At 48.3% G+C, this 20,161-nt stretch overlaps 7 protein-coding genes across 7 annotated transcripts; 5 read left to right on the top strand and 2 right to left on the bottom strand.

Annotated features, from left to right (window-relative positions):
- Positions 1–1,923: 1,923 nt before the first annotated feature.
- BDV38DRAFT_292826 (ergosterol biosynthesis ERG4/ERG24 family-domain-containing protein) lies at positions 1,924–3,881 on the top strand. The gene is made up of 5 exons (XM_032062097.1): positions 1,924–2,625; positions 2,685–2,799; positions 2,863–2,979; positions 3,044–3,366; positions 3,434–3,881. The coding sequence occupies exons 1-5, from the start codon at positions 2,019–2,021 to the stop codon at positions 3,667–3,669; spliced, it is 1,398 nt and encodes a 465-aa protein (XP_031913440.1). The 5' UTR covers positions 1,924–2,018; the 3' UTR covers positions 3,670–3,881.
- A 2,127-nt stretch (positions 3,882–6,008) lies between these two features.
- On the top strand, positions 6,009–7,522 carry BDV38DRAFT_246706 (putative NmrA-like family protein). The gene is made up of 3 exons (XM_032054581.1): positions 6,009–6,385; positions 6,456–6,550; positions 6,606–7,522. The coding sequence occupies exons 1-3, from the start codon at positions 6,077–6,079 to the stop codon at positions 7,117–7,119; spliced, it is 918 nt and encodes a 305-aa protein (XP_031913441.1). The 5' UTR covers positions 6,009–6,076; the 3' UTR covers positions 7,120–7,522.
- Positions 7,523–7,760: 238 nt separating this feature from the next.
- On the top strand, positions 7,761–9,256 carry BDV38DRAFT_292828 (amidohydrolase; the record flags this gene model as incomplete). Its single annotated transcript, XM_032062098.1, has 3 exons — positions 7,761–8,132; positions 8,187–8,431; positions 8,485–9,256. The coding sequence occupies 3 exons, from the start codon at positions 7,761–7,763 to the stop codon at positions 9,254–9,256; spliced, it is 1,389 nt and encodes a 462-aa protein (XP_031913442.1).
- A 115-nt stretch (positions 9,257–9,371) lies between these two features.
- BDV38DRAFT_282927 (aldehyde dehydrogenase family protein) lies at positions 9,372–11,621 on the bottom strand (the record flags this gene model as incomplete). The annotated part of the gene is made up of 3 exons (XM_032059916.1): positions 9,372–9,998; positions 10,055–10,834; positions 11,562–11,621. 3 exons carry the CDS (start codon positions 11,619–11,621, stop codon positions 9,372–9,374), a joined length of 1,467 nt encoding a protein of 488 aa, XP_031913443.1.
- An 873-nt stretch (positions 11,622–12,494) lies between these two features.
- Positions 12,495–14,136, top strand: BDV38DRAFT_282928 (putative MFS alpha-glucoside transporter; the record flags this gene model as incomplete). The annotated part of the gene is made up of 2 exons (XM_032059917.1): positions 12,495–12,668; positions 12,721–14,136. 2 exons carry the CDS (start codon positions 12,495–12,497, stop codon positions 14,134–14,136), a joined length of 1,590 nt encoding a protein of 529 aa, XP_031913444.1.
- Positions 14,137–14,587: 451 nt separating this feature from the next.
- Positions 14,588–18,559, top strand: BDV38DRAFT_271247 (uncharacterized protein; the record flags this gene model as incomplete). The annotated part of the gene is made up of 12 exons (XM_032057278.1): positions 14,588–14,840; positions 14,936–15,425; positions 15,480–15,785; positions 15,858–16,010; positions 16,906–17,036; positions 17,091–17,168; positions 17,225–17,656; positions 17,711–17,860; positions 17,910–18,218; positions 18,269–18,363; positions 18,417–18,494; positions 18,545–18,559. 12 exons carry the CDS (start codon positions 14,588–14,590, stop codon positions 18,557–18,559), a joined length of 2,490 nt encoding a protein of 829 aa, XP_031913445.1.
- A 317-nt stretch (positions 18,560–18,876) lies between these two features.
- On the bottom strand, positions 18,877–20,111 carry BDV38DRAFT_292829 (TauD/TfdA dioxygenase family protein; the record flags this gene model as incomplete). Its single annotated transcript, XM_032062099.1, has 3 exons — positions 18,877–19,312; positions 19,371–19,950; positions 20,018–20,111. 3 exons carry the CDS (start codon positions 20,109–20,111, stop codon positions 18,877–18,879), a joined length of 1,110 nt encoding a protein of 369 aa, XP_031913446.1.
- Between the last annotated feature and the right edge of the window lie 50 nt (positions 20,112–20,161).

Genomic DNA, 20,161 nt, shown 5'->3' on the forward strand with positions numbered 1-20,161 from the left:
TTTTTTATTGGGAGGGTGCGGTGAGAGAATGTATGGGTTGGCTGGCTGGCATTATTGATCTTTAGGGTTAAACTTAAAAGGATTGATATCCACTATTTGCATTGATGAGACCGGAAAAAGGGAAACCGAGGCAGTTTAGGCTTCCTACCTCAAAGGGTTGGGAAACCACTTTGATTGCAGTCACCTTCGTGAGTATTTAACATGAATTCCCTATTTTCTCTCTCTCTCTCTTTATTTTATTTTATCTTTAATTTTTTTTTTCTTTCTTTTCTTGGTGTATAATCAACATTTTTATTACAGGCATTTGCTTCTGGTTTAAATGACTCCCGAAGAAAGGTGGATTATCCCCCCCTAGTAAAACAAAACCTCCACAATCGCAAATTGATCCGTGGATAGCCCACGACATCGGGATCTCCTATATGATCTACGTCCTACGTGGTCCTCAGGACCCCCCACGGTCCTAGAACAAAGCCCCCTTTTGGCTCATGGCTGAAGTACGTCAGGCTGTCATAGTCGTACTAGTTGCATTGCTGGCAGTATGGTGGTGGAATACATGTAGCAGCAGCAGGTTTCTCGGTCTTAGCGTTGTAGACAGGTCTGAGTTTTGAACTTAGACCCAACTTGATCAGCTCAGCTACAGAAACCTGTTCCTCCGGATGGAATAGATTACCAATTACCTGTGGAGTTTCTTCACTCAGATCATAATCTAAGCTTAAAGAAGTAAAGCACATCCTGACGACCCAACCGGCTGGGTTCGGAGCGGGTCCTCGAGAAGTATCAGGATTCAGCTCAGCTCTGTACAAAAATCTACTTCGACTGAGATAGGGCGCGAAAAGATCGGGTTGATCCCGGGTGGGACGCTGGGGTGGTTCGCTTAAAGATCGTAAGTGGAACTATTTAGCGTCACTGCGCAAAGGTGGTCCTATTAGATTTGGTCTCCAGCTGACAGGATTCGTAAAAAGGAAATGATATACATACAACTCCCCCCACAGGCTTCAGCTAGTAATTTTCGCACCTTATCCGTACTGTACTCAGTAAAGTCCTGGTGGGCCTTTCGTTTCCCCTAAAGTGTCTTCACTAAACCTAAATAACTATAATTGCATTTCTCGCAGGGTCAAAGCACGCACCGACCACAGCTCTGGATTGAATATTGACATGAAGTCGGCAGCATTACCGGATTGAGATGGTTGATTTGACCCAATCGCCAGTTTGATGTTCTTTCTTCCAAGTCATGGTAGGCCAATTCCCTCCATGTTGTGAAATTCTGACTGATTTCCTCTTCCTCCTCAACTCCACTGCATCAAGATGGCTTGCGCTCCCTGAGCCTTTACTCAAGACAGCTCAAGACAGAAATAATCGTCAGCCACCAAAATAGGGATATGATTCGTCAATATTCAACCTTGGCTTATAATGCCATGTAATGTTCAAACACGTGTGGTCCGGCCTATATTTCGTATATCAGTAGTATCACGATTTCACCTTGCAAATGTTTTTAATAACGAAGGGTCTTTTACATTTGGTACTCGGAATGCAACTTCAAGATTTGTTCCCTTTGTGTACTGTAAACTGCGCGTGTATTTTTGGTATTTTATAGAAACCTAACCTTGAGCGACTCCTATAACCAGTTGATACTTAAACTTCTGACTATTATTTTGTGTATATTAATTATTAAGGTTATTTGAAGTTTTATAAAAAAGGGTGTGCTTTATATGGAATCCACGTTGCCGTGGTTTTACCATGTTTACCTCTGTATTCTTTCTACGTAAAGATACCTTTTTAAACCACAACTTGAAAATATATTCCATATACGAAAAGTCAGGGGACTTAAAGTGGGGAGAAAAAACTCAGGACTAGCCAGCATTGTGGATACCACCAATACCATGATACGTACAGTCCATGTCGACTGCCGCTGATCAGGCCTTATTTAGATAAAGAGTTTGAAGCCCAATCTCTCCCATGATCCCACTTGACATTTATTTTCCTCTTTTATTCCGCGCTCTATTTGCTTACTGCTGAGAATGGCCACGGCACAGCTCATTGACGGGCTGTCCGGTTTGGCATCCGGAAAAGGCCAGATCCAGAAATCAGGGACTACTCGTCAAAAGGCCCTCTGGGGTAGGCGACGCAATGTGTCCGGGTTTTCCAGCCTGCCTAGTATGATGCTGATGGTTGGAGCGCCTCTTCTCGTCCTACTGATTTCTGTTGCTCTCACCCATTATGATGGCTCAATTACAAAGGTGCTCGGCGGCTTGTATTCTCATGGTGCCCTCCCACTGATCACGCAATATTGCCCATCTTTGACCACGCAGGGTATCATAGCGTACATCTCCTGGCTCGGATTTCAAGCATTCCTATACCAAGCCCTGCCGGGGAGAATTGTGTCCGGTCCCCCTACTCCCGGAGGATATTCTTTGCCATATAAAGTCAACGGACTCTGGTCTTGGTTTGCAACCTTAGCTGTATTTATTGGCCTCGTCAAAGCAGGAAGACTGGACCCCACGTTTGTCGCAGTGCACCAGGGGGAACTCATTATTATTGCAAATGTCTACGGATTTTTGATCACGGCTGCGTCGGTGGCAAAGTCCCATTTATGCACGCAGACCACGAGAGATATTCGATTTAGCGGTATGCAATGAGACACCTTGTCTTCCAAGATGAACAAGAGGATTGACTATGATTGAAAGGATCCATCATCCATGATTTTCTATCCGGAGTGGAGCTTAACCCCCGCCTGGGCAAGTACTGGGATTTGAAACTCTTCCAAATTGGACGTGTTGGTATGAACAGCTGGGTGCTTGTGTAAGCTGCCTTTCTCCTTAAGATAAGATTTCATCTGCAGCCCCTAACGGTAGCATCTATCAGGGATTTATCTTTTGCTGCTTTGCAATACCAGAAGTTTGGCTACCTCACCAACACCATGGTAGTTGTTAATTTGCTACATGCCTTGTATGTGGTAGACTTTTTCGTCAATGAGGACTGGTGAGTGTCAGGACTAATATATAGTGTCCTGGAACGATTGAAGGATTTAACACTTTCCAACTAGGTATCTAAGTACGATAGACATTGCCCTGGATCACTTCGGTTTCAACCTGGCATGGGGCTCCGCTGTCTGGCTCCCCGTTATTTACACCACTCAGGCACACTATCTTGCCTATCACCCAATACAACTGTCCGGGTTACAATGCACACTACTCTTAGTAGCCGGAATTACAGGTTATGTGATATTCCGTGATGCAAATCATCAAAAGTATCGTACGCGCCAGTCAAATGGAACCAGCTTGATCTGGGGCCAAAAGCCTGCAATCATTCGAGCAACTTACCAAACCACTGATGGTTCGTCACACTCATCTATGCTTCTCTACTCCGGTACGTCTCCCATTCAATCCAGTCCTCTTTTAACGATGTTTGCGGCGATTAATCAATGGCCCAACAGGTTGGTGGGGATTGGTCCGTCATCCCAATTATATCGGAGATTTGATTTTCTCGTTCTGCACTTGTGCTGGCTGTGGATTTTCACATATAATCCCGTGGACATATTTCTGCTTTATGGCGAGTCTCCTGATTCATCGGTCCTTGCGCGATGACGCCCGTTGCTCGTCGAAGTACGGGGATCAATGGACCACGTACTGTAAGACCGTGCCATGGAGGCTCATTCCGGGACTCTTCTGATGTGAGTTGTCCCTGGAGGCTAACGGCCTGGTACTGGTCCTGGATGCCACTCCAGCAGGGCCGCCACCCTGCCTGAAGCTGACCTGCTGGCCTGAGTACCTGCGCGGGCAGGATCTGACCGCTGTAGCCCTGCTAGCCTGCCTGGGTCGTAGTCGAACAAAGTCGGCAGTTAGTCAATTAAAGTTAATGATTTGACGCGATCGGTGAACACGAGTTTAGACCATTTGGTTGGTATATTCTTTTTTTTACAGATAAGCATTATGTATTACTGGGCTTTTTGTATAGAATTGGACAGAATGATATTTCTAGCATGACCATGATCTTCATGGAGAACGAACTGAGGCAGAACTTCTATTGCTGTACGTTGTTCTTGCTACATCTCGTTCATCTGACCTTAATCCGGCAGCGATTGGCAACGTGAAAGATCAATTGAGCGAAAGTTAACATCCTATATATGAATAAATTCTATACAGACGAGTGTTTATACAAATATAAAACGACTGAACAGACACAGGCTATCTACTCATACACTAGGCAGCAAAACCAACCTCTTGGTCAAAGTATCTTCCGATTCCCACGCAGACGCAACCTCGCTCAGAGGAACAGTGAATACCGGGAATGCGATATGCATCTGGGAAATCATCTTCATAATTTCCGGCAGCTCGTTGTTCCAATCCTGCACCGTGAAACATCCCACTCCAGTACCCAGGATGCAAATGGGCCTATGGTTGATCAGGTAAGTCGGTACTACATCAAACATATGCGGTCGGTTCGCAATATTGCCCACTTGGATCTATTGTAAGTTTTCCCCATACACTGCCTGAGCCGTCTGCAAAATTCCTGAAGCTGCAGGACCACTACCAATGTAGTCCAGGATGCTATGTACCGGTCCCACACTTGGGGGAAGGGCAAAAGGCCCCCGAAGCACGACGCGATCATCGAGCCCTTCCACATTCCAATCGATTTCTTGTCTGCGTATACTTTGTAGTTCCATCTGATTTCGATTGACGTTGTCCAGAAGACACTAGAACATTTGTCGATTAATTTCGCATTCCACATAGCCTGAAACAGAGGGAGACTTTTTATCGCTGCATGAAAATAACTCTCCCAGAGCTTATGGCAGTAGTAGACTTGGCTTTCCTTTCCTGACTCCTTGATCTCCCAAGCCACAGTTAGCGACATATACCATCTCGGCCTCTTGCGATTGTACGGCCTTGAATGCTCGCAGATGCTCTACACTTTCTATCATCGCAATGCTCACGTACCCGTTTGCTGGACTTGGTAGGATCTGAATTGGATTTTCGGCTGGGTTGAATTGAGTTCTTATATATCAGAAGTTTCCAGAACTGGTGTGAGCCCTGGTTGCGGTGATGCCTGGTTTTGGATAGCAACCAATAGTATAACCATTGCTTTTATTTTATTTTATTTTTTTCACGAAACTCTCTTTCGTAAGACCCTATCGTTAGCTTCTAGAACTCCTTCTAGACGGTTGTGGCTGAGTCTGACTGAAACAGTTAGGAAGCGATTCCGGGTGTCAATTAGCAAAGTAGGTCGATTTTAGAAGGTTGGCGCAACCACTATACGTTATACTGTATTGAATAGAGAGGGTTTGGCAGACGTGTCAGGGCAAAGTACATACAATAAAGTGAAGGAGGTAATACATATTGGAGCCTTTGGGATGGCGTTTGGTCATTCTAACTCCCAATTTTGAACTGGCCATGACTGCGTCTCGATCGCATCTTAATACTAGTATTACCGTTATAAATGGAAGAAATATAACTACTCTATCTCTCTAACACTGAAAGACCAGAAAAATAGACATTTATTCCCCTTGTCACTATTTATCCGGTCACTATACAACAAAGCTATCTAACATGTCAGGCCCTCCCCCCTCAAAACCCTTGCAACCGCTCAAACCAATCCCAGCACTATAAATACGAGATAAAAACCACAACGATCGGCAAAGGGACAATTCCAAGTCCGAGCCCAGCACTTAAATGAATTCCCCTTGTTACGTCATAATCAGACATTATTAATCCTGCAGTTTTAGCCCCAAAACCTCATTACCTTGGACCAGCGCAACCAATCATATCCGTAGTATGGGCCAACAACTTGTCTTAGCTCAATGATTACGAAGTCACCTTTACTCCACACAAGAGAAGCACGGTAGATGTAACAGAATTTCTTAGAACAGGAGGGGAGTAGGGATATGGATTGGATTGGATTATCAATCGGGGGATTAGCAATCAATCCATGAGCAGGGATCATATGTTTATGGATATAAATATAGGGTCAATCCTGCGTGGCGATGGGAATGTGCTTCCGGTCCATTAATCAATTAGACCCTGACCAAAGAAAACGAGACATTAATAACAGTATTACTTTAATCACCCCGAGAGAAACCAACATGACCCTCAAATACCTCATCGCGGGTGCGACAGGTGGCCTGGGACGATATGTCCTTGACTACTTCGTGGCCAATAAACCGTTGCAGGAATTTGCAGCTGCATCGTCGAGAGAGTCAAATCGAAAACAATTCGAGGATCGTGGCATTGCTTTCCGACAGGTTAATTATGATGATCCTGCTACTTTAGATACCGCGTTCCAGAATGTCGAGAATGTACTTTTTGTTAGTACCAATACGTTTGATAATGAGAAGCGCCGAAAGCAACATCAGAATTTTGTTGATGCGGCGAAGAGGAATGGGGTTAAGCATGTATGGTTTTGCTTTTTGTTTATTTATTCTTGGTATTCATTTTTCTGATCATGGCTAATCATTCTGTTAGGTGTGGTATACTTCTCTTGCTTTTGGAGGATTCAAGTCCGATTCAAAAGCCGCCGTGCAGACGGCGCATTTAGAAACTGAAGAGATGCTTAGAAAGTAAGTCGAGTATGCTCAACCACGACAGGGATGTTCAAAACTAACAAACCCCTAGATCAGGAGTCACCTACACTTCCATCCGAGAAGGCGTCTACACAGAAGCCTTCCCAATCCTCCTTAACTGGTACCCCGATTCAACCACCGTGCCTCTTCCATCCGACGGCCCAATGGCATTGACCCTGCGGTCAGAGCTCGGTGAAGCGACAGCGCGATTGATGATCGCAGGTGGCCATGAGAATGAGACCGTCTTGTTGACAGCCGAGGAGACTGTTCGGCCCTCGGAGATCGTGGATATCATCAATAACACGACGGGTCGGCAGGTGAAGTTCGAGCGTGTATCCCCCGAGGAGTATATCCAAATCTACGGTGGAAATGACAAGGGAGGGAAGCCCAAGGCTTTCTTCCAGCAGACTTTGACGTGGTACGAGGGGATTGAGAAGGGCGAGTTGGCTACGACGCATTCATTGATGAGGGAGCTTTTGGGTAGGGAGCCTACGAAGCCTCGTGATGCCATTCAAGGGTTATTGTCGGAGGATTCAAATTATACGTGGCATCAGAACTATGTATGAATGTAATTAATTTAATGTGATACGCTTTCCTTCCCTATTCTTGTTTGATATTCAAGTAAATACTAATCGCATTGTCCTGTGACATTGCCAATTATGCATCTTTGGGCGGTTTGTATTTAGGCGAGAGAAACAGGGATTTGAGGATAGCAATGATAGATTCTAGCAGAGCATCTCAAGGAAATCGAGACGGCTGTCTGTTAATGACAGAGCAAAGATTCCAAGTATGGCGACATGCAAGTGATAACGATCACTGTGTCGATAGGCTTGCAAATACGGTCTTGTGAGGAGGGCTAAACCATCCAGCGTGGACTTTTCTTCACCTGGAAGCCTCGGTTTCATGATCAGGCACAAATCATTCGGAATGTCCGATAGAGCCAAATGCCAGTAAATAACAATACTTTCCTGCACCCCACATTGAGCTAACAACAGAAGATGAATTATCATCTAATTTGGTGATTAAATGGGAACTCTATCCGCAAGCCCAATCTTATCAATCATGGAAACTTACGATTCCCCGCCCATCGGAGGTCTCCGTGTGGGGAAGTCGGGCCCAGATAGTGGGACTTTTGTATATATCAACCTTCCAAGAGAAGGTGCAAGTCTTTAGACAGATACCCACAAGAAATCTAAAATTGAACAATATGCTTTACACTCACGCCACGATCATCACAGTCGACTCAAACCGACGCATCATTGAGGACGGTGCCATTTGCGTCCAGAATGACTTAATCGCGGACATCGGCAAGACCGCAGCCTTGAAAACTAAATACCCCGACGATGAGGAGTATGACCTCACCGGCCGAATAGTCATTCCGGGCCTCATCTCTACCCATATGCACACGGCTCAGACGCTGCTTCGCGGTGCTGCTGATGACCTCGAGTTGGTTTCTTGGTTGTGTGAACGGATCTGGGTGCTGCAGGGCAATTTTACCGCCGAGGACGGATATGCCGCGGCGCGGTTGAGTATTGGAGAGATGTTGAAGTCGGGAACAACGTGTTTCCTAGAGAGTATGGTGTGTAGTTCTAACAAATGCCACCCTCGTTTGGAATTGATCTAATCAAGACAGTTCGCGGACCGGTACGGATTCGATGGTCTGGCGCGAGCCGTTGAGGAGAGTGGCATCCGTGGCTGTTTGGGTAAGATCGTCATGGACATTGCCCGGTATGCCAAGGATGATGCCTGGGCCATGCATCCCGGACTGGTCGAAGACCGTGAGACATCCTTGTTGGGTACGTTGAAGATGTGGGAGAAGTGGAATGGCAAGGCCAACGACCGCATTCGCGTGTGGTTCGGTGCTCGCACCCCTGGAGGGTAAGCACTTCCTTGATAAACCGGTATTGGAGTTTCCATTAACAGGAGGATAGGGTATCAGACACTCTGTATCGTGAGATGACCAGTTTATCTCGTGAAAACGGCATCCCCATTACCATGCACTGTGCCGAGGTGCGCGCCGACCGTGATTTCTTTGCATCCGTTAGCCATACGCCCATGTCGTACTGCGACTCGGTCGGCCTACTCTCGCCCTCAACAGTGTTAGTACACATGGTGCATCTAGACGACGACGACATCAAGCGACTTGCAGGTTCAGGAACCCACGTCGCGCATTGTCCGACCTCCAACGCCAAGCTCGCGTCTGGAATCTGTCGCGTGCCGGACTTGCAGCAAGCCGGCGTCAATATCGGCCTCGGCACCGATGGTGCCCCCTGCAATAATACCTGCGACCTTCTGCAGGAGATGAAGCTAGCGGGTATCATCCATAAGAGCTTATCCTATGACCCCACCGCGGTACCGGCCGAATCTGTTCTAGAGATGGCGACCATCAACGGCGCCCGTGCTTTGGGATTGGAAGATCGGATCGGTAGTCTGGAGGTTGGCAAGAAGGCCGATTTTGTGGCTATAGATACTCGCCGTATCCACTTGCAGCCCTGGTTTAACCCCGTTAGTGCGGTGGTCTACACGGCTACCGGTAGGGATGTCGATATCGTAGTTGTGGATGGGAAAATGTTGGTACGTAGTGGAGAGCTGTTAACCATGGACGAACAGGAGATCGTGCGGGAGGCGCAGAGAAGAAGTCAAGAAGTGGTCGCCAGAGCCGGTTTGAACGATCGAGTAAAGGCCCGGTGGCCGGTGGAATAAGCAGTCTACTAGATATGGCTACGCCATGGATGATATGTATGTACCAAGCAAATGAGGTTCAATGATATTGTTATCGCTTAAAGTTCACTCCGACATATACGCAAGTCATATCTACTCAGGCGTTCTTGTTGAAATACAAAGCCTGTGTATTGCACCAGCCGGTCAATCCAGTCAAACCCCACTCAGAGCCAATACCACTAGACTTGTGTCCGCCAAATGGCACATTAGGCTGCACTGCAAAGTGTGCATTGACCCACACATTACCAGCTTCAAGCTGGCGCGCAATACGCTGGCCGCGCTCGTAATCGCTGGTCCACACCGATGCTCCGAGTCCATACTCAGTGTCATTCGCACGTGCGATCACGTCGTCCTCCTCGGACCACTTGAGAATGGGCAGAATAGGCGCGAAGGGCTCTTCCTGGACAACGCGGGAGTTTTCCGGTGGGTTGTCAACGATGGTCGGCGGGACGAAGAAGCCCTTCGAATCCGGGATAGAACCTCCCAGGACAGAGTTCAGGCCCTCGGATGCAATGTGATCGATAAGGTTGCGGGCTTTGCCGAATTGCATGCTATTCTGAAGGGGACCGAAGAAGACTTCGGGTTCGGTGCCTTCGCCTAGTTTCAGGTTCTTCACAAATGCGACGAGCTTGTCACGGAATTCGTCATAGATCTTCTCATGCACATAGAGACGCTTGATCATCATGCAGATTTGACTCGAGCACAGGAAGCTCAGAACACCGATCTGTTCGAGTTAGCCACAGCTCGTGAGATGGGGGGGAAAAAAGATGTCTCTCTTACCTTGGGAATGATTGCATCGATATCGACATCGTCGCAGATAATGGAAGGGTCATTGCCACCCAGTTCCAAAGTAACTCGCTTCAGCGTCTTGGCGCAACTGGCCATGACTCGGCGACCGGTCAAACTAGAACCAGTGAAGCTGATCTTGTCGATACCTGGGTGCTCGGTGATCATGGGGCCGAGGTCATCGCCGCCGCTCAATACCTGGACCACGCCTGGTGGGAAGCATCGGGCAGCAAGCTCTCCTAACTTCAGGTTGCAGTAAGGGGTGAAGGGCGACGGCTTCACAATGATAGTGTTACCAGTATATACGGCCGGGATGATCTTTCCGACCGCCAACATGATGGGAAAGTTCCAGGGCACGATGGCACCTCCCACACCGATGGGAATGTGTCTCTGGATCACCTTGCGTCCTTCGCTCTCCTCAATCACCGTCTCGGGGACCTCAATCTTAGGGATAGCTCGTGCCCAGATGACGGTGTTGTCAATTTCACCGGATGCTTGGTCTAATGGTTTTCCTTGCTCCTGGGTCAGTAGCTTGGCCAAGGTGTCCTTGTTCGCTTCGATAGCGTCAGCAAAAGCGCTCAGCGCCTTACGACGCTCGTCCACAGATGTCCGCGACCATGTCTTGAATGCCTGGCGAGCAGCGTTCACGGCCTTGTCCAGATCCGCGGCGGTTGAAACTGGGACCTCGGGATTGGGTTGTTGGTTAGCGGGGTTGATGCCATGGCGCGTTTCGGCGGTGGTGGTCAGTTCATTATTAATAACGTTGTAGAAGGTCTGTGACGGGATTAGAGAGAAGCATTATAGCAGTTCTGCGGCCAACGTTACAGTGATATCCAACGACGACATGGTGAATTAATTTCTCGCTGATTCGTATATACAATATGTTGAGAACAGAGGGGTGGAGGGGTAACGTAACTGGAGAACAACGGGCGACTCCGCTCATTTATACGAAGTCCAATGGCCCCTAAAACTGCTACCAGTGGTTCGACTATCCACGGTCTCCCGTACTACAAGTGCCGTGATTGATCAAATGAGGATGACAAGGCAGCCAAGCCGGCCGTGCGTTTGACGGTTCAGTAAGCAAGGTGGGGGCACCCCACAAGACGGTTCAATAGTGACTGGACTGTTGAGTCGGCCACGTAGGGTCATAGACTGCAATGATCCTCGGCTGCATCTTTGCAGCACCAGTTGCATTCGTCGTAAGTTACATCATAGTCAGCGGTGCAACTCTAATGCAGGCACTCCCCGCGTACGCTGCACAAAAGTTTATCTCCTTCAGCATACATGAACCCCCCCAGCTACCAGTGCAGTACTTTAACCTCTTAACATGTAAAACTTTCTTGGAATTTTCCGTTGAGAATGAAGACGGCGTGGAGTGTGGGGTCTAAGCCTCTGCCGCTTGAACTAGAGTAGGGCTTTAACTAGAGTTGGCATCTACTCCGGAGTATGGCCTTCTGTGCCATGTGGAGTTCTTCATCTTTGAGTGTGCGTTATCACTCACCGCTAGGTTGAGGTCTGCAGAGCGTAATCTCGGCCTTGCTAGTTGACTTGGGAAGTCCATATTAGAGAAATTACTGGGAAAATCTTATTGTAGGCGGTGGCTTTGCAAGACAACATGCGAGCCCTAAGCATGATGACAAGCTCCCTCCGCGTCTCACGCCAAACCCCTTACCAACAGAGGTACAAAACGGCCAATGCGCTAGTGGATATCTTCGTTCAATAGAATGATATATGCACCGCACCGTAGTTTGTCAATTCCCAAGCGATCCAGATCAATCCCGACTTATGTATATTCCCCACGTGTGGACCAGAATTTTGTCGTCGGTGTCTAAATCAATATTCATGGTGAGTGAACCACAGCGTACTGACCGTGGTGATGTGCGCATAGTCTCCGATCCAGGATGTGCCGATACTACTGATGTATTAAGAAGTGTCAAGGATCCGACCGGTCCACTAACATATTAAAATTGACGAAGCTAATCATTTAGAACAAAGTGCCTCTACTCATAGTGCAAAGCTTGTTTGATTGTTATTGTCCACTTGCATACGGAACTATATCTATCTAGTACAGTCAGGGATTACGACGGTCTATACTCTGTACATATCCGACTTTTGAGTCATGACATCCACGCATATATATCTTGCGACAAGGCAAGACAAATATCAGTAGACAATCTCTAGCACACTTCACCATGTACAGAGTACTATTCGATATAATATCACTCCCTCGACTCCGTAAACGCAAAGAAATCTTGGCACGAGGACCCGTGGGACAATAATTTATGTAATGGATGTGATTGATTTGATCTGATAGGGTGATTAATCGTGGCCCAACGATTGGATTCCCGGGAGACGCCAAGCCTATGGTCGGTATATATTTTTCTGAAGATGGCAAATGGAAGCCCTAACTGTAACCCCTCCTCGACTCAGAATTATGACGACTAAATCTGCAGACAAGCAGACCACGCTGGTTCAATCGGTCCCGGCGTCAGCGATCGAGGATGCAGAGCTTTCGTTTCTGTTTTCGAAGGATGAGCATAACCAGGGCTTTTGGACCGCCATGCGGCTGCACTGGCCCGCGGTGGGGTGGGGTTTATTCATGAATCTGGTGAGAAGTTTCCAACAACAGTACTCCCTGCACACTTTGCTCAAGGCGATAGGCAACTATTCTTAAGGGGATCGACGGGGGCGTGGTGAAAGGTCTCGTCGGTCTGGACGTGTTTAAAGAGACCTATGGCTACAAATACAACGGAACCTATATGATCGCCGCGCAGTGGCTGTCGGCCTTCAATTATGCCAATCTACTCGGTGCTATTGTAGGCGCCCTCTGCTCTGGAGCTGCCTACAACCGCTTCGGGCCCCGTATTATGATCGCCATATGCTCGTGCCTGTCCATTGCCTTCATTTTCATCCAGTTTTTCAGCCACACGCCGGCCCAGCTTTTCGTCGGGCAACTTGTCAACGGCGCGGTGATCGCATTCTACCCAATTTGCGCGTCGGCGTACGTCGGCGAAGTGACTCCACTCGTCCTGCGCGGGTTTGCCGCAACTATGACGAACCTGGCGTTTTCCATCGGCTCCCTGATCGCCTCAGGCATTTTGAAGGGGACGGCGTCCATGAATAGCAAGTTGTCCTACAAAATCCCTATCGCCACTCAGTGGGCCTTGCCCTGTGTCATGCTGCTCCTGGTATTCTTCTGTCCGGATCCCCCGTACTGGCTGTGTCGCAAGGGCCGACACGATGCAGCACTCGTATCCCTGCGTCGCCTGGCCACACCCAGCATAGACGTATCGCGAAAGCTGGCGCATATTCGTGAGACACTCCGTCTCGAGGAGGAGTTCCAGGGCGACCGGCCCCACTACATGGAATGCTTCCGTGGGCCTAACTTTCGCCGACTGATGATTTGTGTGATGGCGTATAGCATGCAGGCGTTCACCGGCAACGTGTTTTTCATTAACTATGCCGTGCACTTCATGGAACTGGCTGGTCTGGATTCATCCGATGCCTTCTCCATGAACCTCGGCCTGACTGCCATTGGGTTCATGGGGACCTGTATCTCTTGGCTGTTGCTATCGTATGTCGGTCGGCGAACCATGTACCTTTTCGGCTGCTCTTCGCTAGCACTATTGTTGTTTATAATCGGTGCCGTGGACCTCGCACCCCGTCAAACGAACACGGTATGGGCACAATGTGGTCTGATGTTAGTCTGCACATTTGTATATGATCTCAGCCTCGGCCCATTCTGCTACGTACTTCTGGCCGAAGTATCCTCCGCCGCGCTGCGAGGGTTTACGATCGCTTTAGCAACCGTGGCCTGCTTCGTGTGGTCGGTAGTCTTCGCGGTCGCTATCCCGTACGCTATGAATGAAGACCAGGCCGACTGGAAGGGGAAGATCGGGTTCCTCTTCTCTGGACTCAGTGCACTGTGTATTATTTATTGCTACTGGTGTATGCCAGAAACCAAGGGGAGGACGTTTGAGGAGTTGGACATTCTTTTCGAACGAAAGGTCCCCAGTCGGAAGTTCAAGTATTATAAGATTGACATTGATATTGACGGAAGGAGGCTGGAGGAATAGTCACTAGTCAATTTTTATGCATTATGGCTCTCAACGATGAAGTCACGAGCGTTCATTTCGCCCAATATCCGAGACACTTTAACCGAGCTGCTCATATAGTATGTGATGCTATTGCTGCTTAGAAATCCAGGCAACGTAACCAGGGTTAGTGACAGGGAAACCTAACCATTCATGATGGTCTTCTTCTTCTCGATGGGGTAAATGCAGGCGATTACACCATCTGACTGGTTTCAGAAGTTATTCTACGAATACTGTGATTGTTGGTGTGCCGCGATAGCTAATCTTCGGGCCATATGGCGCAATGATTTGCTGCGCCGCCATTTGATGATGTGATTGTATGCTGCGGGGTATGCAACGTCTTATATTCGTAGATAAAGCTTGAAGGAGTCTATCTTTCGTTGATTTCTTAGCATAGCAAATCTACTGCGAATAAGATCTCCTACACTTAGCAATGTCGGTCGCCGTGCAGACTCTCGTTCAGCCTGATATCCAGTATCACCCTGACTTCGAAAAGTATACGGCGCGGAAGGCGCGCAGACAGGCTACCGAGGAGCTTTCTAAGACCCTACCTGATGGATTTCCGCAGAAATTAGAGTCGCCCTTGGTTTGGGAGGGAAAGGATGTCGAGAAGCGGGATGATTGGATCTACCGGTTGAATGATGCGCAGAGGGAGGAGATTGATGCTGCGCTGAAGAGCTTTCAGGGTATACTTTACTTTCCCATCCCATCCAGCAATGCGTTTCGAAGCAGATCATACACACAGAGCGCATGAACAAGGATTCGTGCTGATTCTTCATAGCCCAGAATTTGACCCTGGGAAATATCAACCAGGACACATTCCCGTTGCCCACACTTCGTCCAACTTTGCGATCGCTCTCGAACGAAATCCATAAGGGACGAGGATTCTTCGTTCTCCGTGGACTCGATATCGATCGTTACACTCGGGAAGAAAATATCATCATCTATGCAGGTGTATCATCGCACATCGGGAATATTCGCGGGCGCCAGGAAGACAGGCGGTTTACGCCAGAGGGTGGCTCCGTCGTCTTGTCGCATATCAAGGATTTGACACGTACGAGTGAAGCGAATGCGATTGGCGCCCCGTCCAACACAGCGGATAAACAAGTGTTCCACACGGATTCCGGCGATATCATTTCCCTCCTTTGTCTCCACCCCGCAGCCGAAGGAGGTGAAAGCCAGATCTCCAGCAGTTGGTTGGTATATAACATTCTGGCTAAAGAGAGGCCGGATTTGATCCGTACGTTGTCGGAGCCATGGCCGGTCGATGGGTGAGTCGTCGTAGATTCGTAGGAAGGTGTCGGTCGCTAAAGCGAGGAAACCAGATTCAATGACCCCGAAAAGCCCTATACCACTCGTCCCCTTCTCTACCACCAAAAGGCAACCGATACCACCCCCGAACGTGTTCTGATCCAATACGCTCGTCGTTATTTCACCGGATTCCTCGCTCAGCCGCGGTCGACCAACATTCCCCCGATTTCTGAGGCTCAGGCCGAGGCACTTGACGCGCTTCACTTCCTAGCCGAGGAACACAGCGCCGCATTGGATTTCCAAAAGGGTGACGTCCAGTATATTAACAACCTGAGTATTTTCCATGCGCGGAAGGGATTTCGGGATGAGCTTGACAAAGAGTAAGTGCATTCGTATTTTTCTTTTTTCTTTTTTTACATTTGGCGGTTTCTATCGTGCTGACAAGAATGGAGACGCCATCTTTTGCGACTGTGGCTGCGGGATCCCGAAAATGCGTGGGCGACACCGGAGCCTTTGCGTGAACGCTGGGAGAACGTATATGGGAACGTCAAGGTGGAGGAACAGATTTTCCCTCTGCAGCCCAAATTGCGAAAGACCGTGGGTAGGTAAGCAGACGATGACGTGGTTTCGGAGAATTTTGAGAAATCTCTTTATTTTTTCCTTTTTCATCCGTCGGCCTTTTGTGACTCAAGGATTTGTGGTGGATTATTAACCCTGTCGTCTCCGATTTGGAGATGTGGGGAAACTTCTGCCCCAAATCAGTTTTTCATATCCCTACCTGTGTCTTCAGCCGCAATACCAGAGAACACTATTCAATACCATCTACAACAACCACGTAGCTGGTTATGAACATAAAACGGTGTTGTTGAGCTATATAGCGCGTGTATGATATACTATGAACCATGATGAGCATAGGGAAACAATGTAGTGACTCTCACATAGTTCAAATCCCGGCGATATACTACGGACGATAGGGCATACTCCGAGCCAAGCGTGCGTCCAAGCTTCTCCAATTTTGCACAAAATTGGGTCCTTTTCTCAGAAGGCGTAAAATCTAGACCAAAAATGTAGATCATTATAAATTGGACAGCCCCTAAGCTAGAATGTGACACATTCAGCCCTGGGAGAATTACGATTTCCTACACCTGTAGCCATGGGACTGTCGCGCCCCAGTCCGCATTCAAGCTCTGGTGAAACCATCTGTTCTACAGATGTCGACGTTGAATGCAAAGATGCGCTTCCAACACAGGAAATTGAATATCTTTATCTCGAGCTCGAAACGCCGTTGCCAACGCCGCGGATCACATTGCCGCCCGGCCCCAACCAGTCCCCCGCGCCAGAATGTCCCGATATGAAGCAATACATTTCCCCATTTCTCTGGCCCAAATGGAGAAAAACAATGATGACCATGATTTCTTGCGCCGTGACTGCCCTGGCTGGTTATTCGGCAGGTGAAGTCAGTCCGGCCTCAGCAGAGCTAACAGCGGAATGGGGAATCAGTGGCGTGGTATACAACTTGAGTATCACCATCTTTTGTATAGGGTTTGCCTTGGCACCCATGGTTTTGGCTCCGTTTTCGGAGCTCAATGGGAGACGGCCAATTTTCGTTGTCAGTGGTATTGTATTCACCGGTATGTTAGTCGCAGCAACTATTTTCAAACTGATTCTGACCTGCAATTATCTAGCATGTATCATCGCTTGTGGTGGAACACATCTGTTTGCTGGACTTCTAGTAGCGAGATTCTTCCAAGGTGTTGGCGCGTGTATGTCGCCTCTTATCTATCCCTTATTTTTGGTAAGTTGCTAACAAAGTTGCCAGCGACATTTTCAACCATGGTGGGAGGTGTCATCAGTGATATTTACCATGCGGAAGATCGCAACACTCCCATGGCTCTCTTCTCGGGAGCTGCACTATTTGGTACTGGTCTCGCGCCACTCCTGTCGAGCGTGATCGTCTATCACACCACATGGCGCTGGATCTACTACTCGCATGCGATCGTGTCGGCCGTGCTCGTTGTGATAATCTACTTTTTCTTCAAAGAAACCCGTGGCAGCGTCATTCTGAGTCGCAAGGCACACGCACTGAACAAATACTATGAAGCACTTGAAGATGCAGGCCATTTCGGCGTAATTATGGCAGACGAGTCTGGAGAGAAGCAGCGCACGAAGCGGATCCGCTGGAAGGTCAAAAGCGATGAGCAACGGGCCTCCCTCGGGCAAATGATCAGCATCTCCCTCTATCGGCCTTTTCGTATGTTCTGCACTAGCAACTATGCACAAACCCCGAGAGCTAACTGTTGTCCAGATATGCTTTTCACCGAACCGGTGGTTTTCTTCTTCTCCCTTTGGGCAGCCTTCAGCTGGGCCGTTCTGTATCTCCAATTCGGCTCCGTCCCGTTGATTTTCCAGACGAACCATGGTTTCAACGTTGAGCAATCGGGAGCTGTTTTCACATGTAGGTTGCAACTGCCTCATACTATTCACCACAAAGCTAACATGAATAGCGATGTGTGTCGCTGTCATCATCGCTACCCTCATCAGCATCTACCAGGAAAGAGTCGTGAGCCGATTCGTGAAGCTTCCCAACACCCCAGAGAAACGTCTCTACTTCGCCTGTGTCCAGGCAGTGCTCATGCCCGCCGGCCTGTTCTGGTTCGGATGGTCCTCATACCCGTCTGTGCATTGGATCGCTCCGGCTATGGCTGTCGGCTGTGCTACCATGGGCATTTTGTCGATTTATTTGGCGGTCTTTAACTATCTGGCTGATACGTATCATCGTTTTGCCAGCTCAGCGATTGCCGCGCAGTCTTGTTGTAAGTTACACTATAATGTCAGTCATAGGATACTCTAACGCAATGAACAGGCCGGAATCTATTGGGTGGTGTTTTCCCCCTTGTGACCCATGCTTTGTTCACAAACCTGGGATACCCTGCTGCTTCTAGCTTGCTGGGTGGAATTGTAAGTGCAAGCAACTTTTGTATTCGTTTTGAACGTTGAGCTAATGTTCCTAGGGAGCCGCCCTGACACTTGTACCATGGGTCTTGTCCTTCTACGGGGCCAGGATTAGAGCCAAGAGCAAGCTTGCTAGCGTAAGTTTCGAGGCCCCCTTGTTTTTGTTCAGAGGATTGACAACCAGCAGGAACTTGCGCATTGATTTATGCTTTGATGTTTGTGTTGAAAATACGTTCTCATGACCTGACTAATGTCTCATGAGCCGTTTCCGGGATTTAATTGCATTGGGATATAGAGCACATAGACATACATGTCCTTGATACCAGCTTGTATTTAGCATCGTATACCCTTATTTTTAGCGTTTCTGGCACTTCCAGTGGACGAGGGATTAATGAAATATAATGGTGATTAATATCAAGGAGTGTCCAACATCAGCTCGAATACAAGTGAGAAAAGAAATCTAAAAGTTCCAAATTCTATATCATAAACACACATCGCTTCATCCAGAATACATTATAATTAATCACTCATCCCAACCGGAGCCTCTCCCGCCGCTAGATTACACTGTCTAAACAGTCTCACCTCATCATCCCCAAACGCCCCCACCACTGAATGCAACACACCCCGGTTATGGAACAAAACTAGGTCACCCTCTTCCCAATCATGCGCATAGACATGCTTCGGGCTGATAGCCGGCCGCTGCAACCGGTAGACAACCTCCCGCACACGGGCTAGATCATCGATAACGGATCCATCTTTCTGGTGGATCTTCCGTACAGCCGAGGGGTGGATCTGGAGCGCTGGCTTTCCTGTCACAGGGTTCTTCCAGACCATGGGTAGGATCATGATCTTTGATTGGTCGATGGGCGGGAGCTCGGATTCGGGTAGTTCGAGGCCTTCGGAGCAGAGGCCTAGTCCTGTAGGACGGGAGTGGGCGGGACTCATCCAGATGTATCTGGGTGTTGTTAGCTTATATTATAATAATCCTGGGAAGGGTTTGAGGAAGGACATACGGGTGAGGCGCATATTCAACTTTACTCCCTAACACAAACTCCTTATCCTCAGCGGATAACATCTCAAACATGCGTTCTCCATTGACAAAGGCCGTCGTGCCGAGAGGCACATCCAACGTCTCATCCGAGCCATCATCATACCGCAGCGTCTGTCGTCGACCCTTCGGTACCTTAACGGCAAGCAACGTCGTCACCTTTGGTGGATAGTACTCATATAGCGCAGCGTCAATATGCCATCTATAAAACCGGGTGAAATCATAATCTTCTTCCGGAGGAATCGCATCGCGGTGGAAAGTCTTGTGATGTGGGTGTTTCAACTGGAAATTGGATAGCCCTTCGTAGGAGTCGATGAAGCCATGACCAATGATTTGAACTTGGGGTTGATGTGGCACGGTCTTCAGGTCTGGGTGCAGGATACTCCGCTTTGCGTCAATTGTTTTGCCGTGTCCGTATTGGGTGGATGAAGGGTCGAAGCGTTGGGTGAGGAGGTATTGGGCTTTCGGGGAGAGGTGGTGTTGGTTTTTGAAGATTACTACTTGGTGATTGTAAAGGGCAGAGTGGATTGTGGAGAAGGTTTCGTCTGTAGTTTATAAGCTTCTTTTCTTTTAGAGTAGAGAGAAGAGATGGAAGGGATGGAAGGGTCATACCTGTTAGATTCTCAAGATCGATGTTGTTAATGACAGCGCCGAAGTTAATGTTTGATCCCGCTGGGGGAGTGAGTGGTTGTATAGTTGCTGGCATGATGATTTAATTCTGTATAGGCTCTAAAGCAGTCCAAATTCATCAGATTG

This window comes from Aspergillus pseudotamarii, assembly GCF_009193445.1.
Source record: "Aspergillus pseudotamarii strain CBS 117625 unplaced genomic scaffold BDV38scaffold_27, whole genome shotgun sequence".
Taxonomy (NCBI): Eukaryota; Fungi; Ascomycota; class Eurotiomycetes; order Eurotiales; family Aspergillaceae; genus Aspergillus; species Aspergillus pseudotamarii.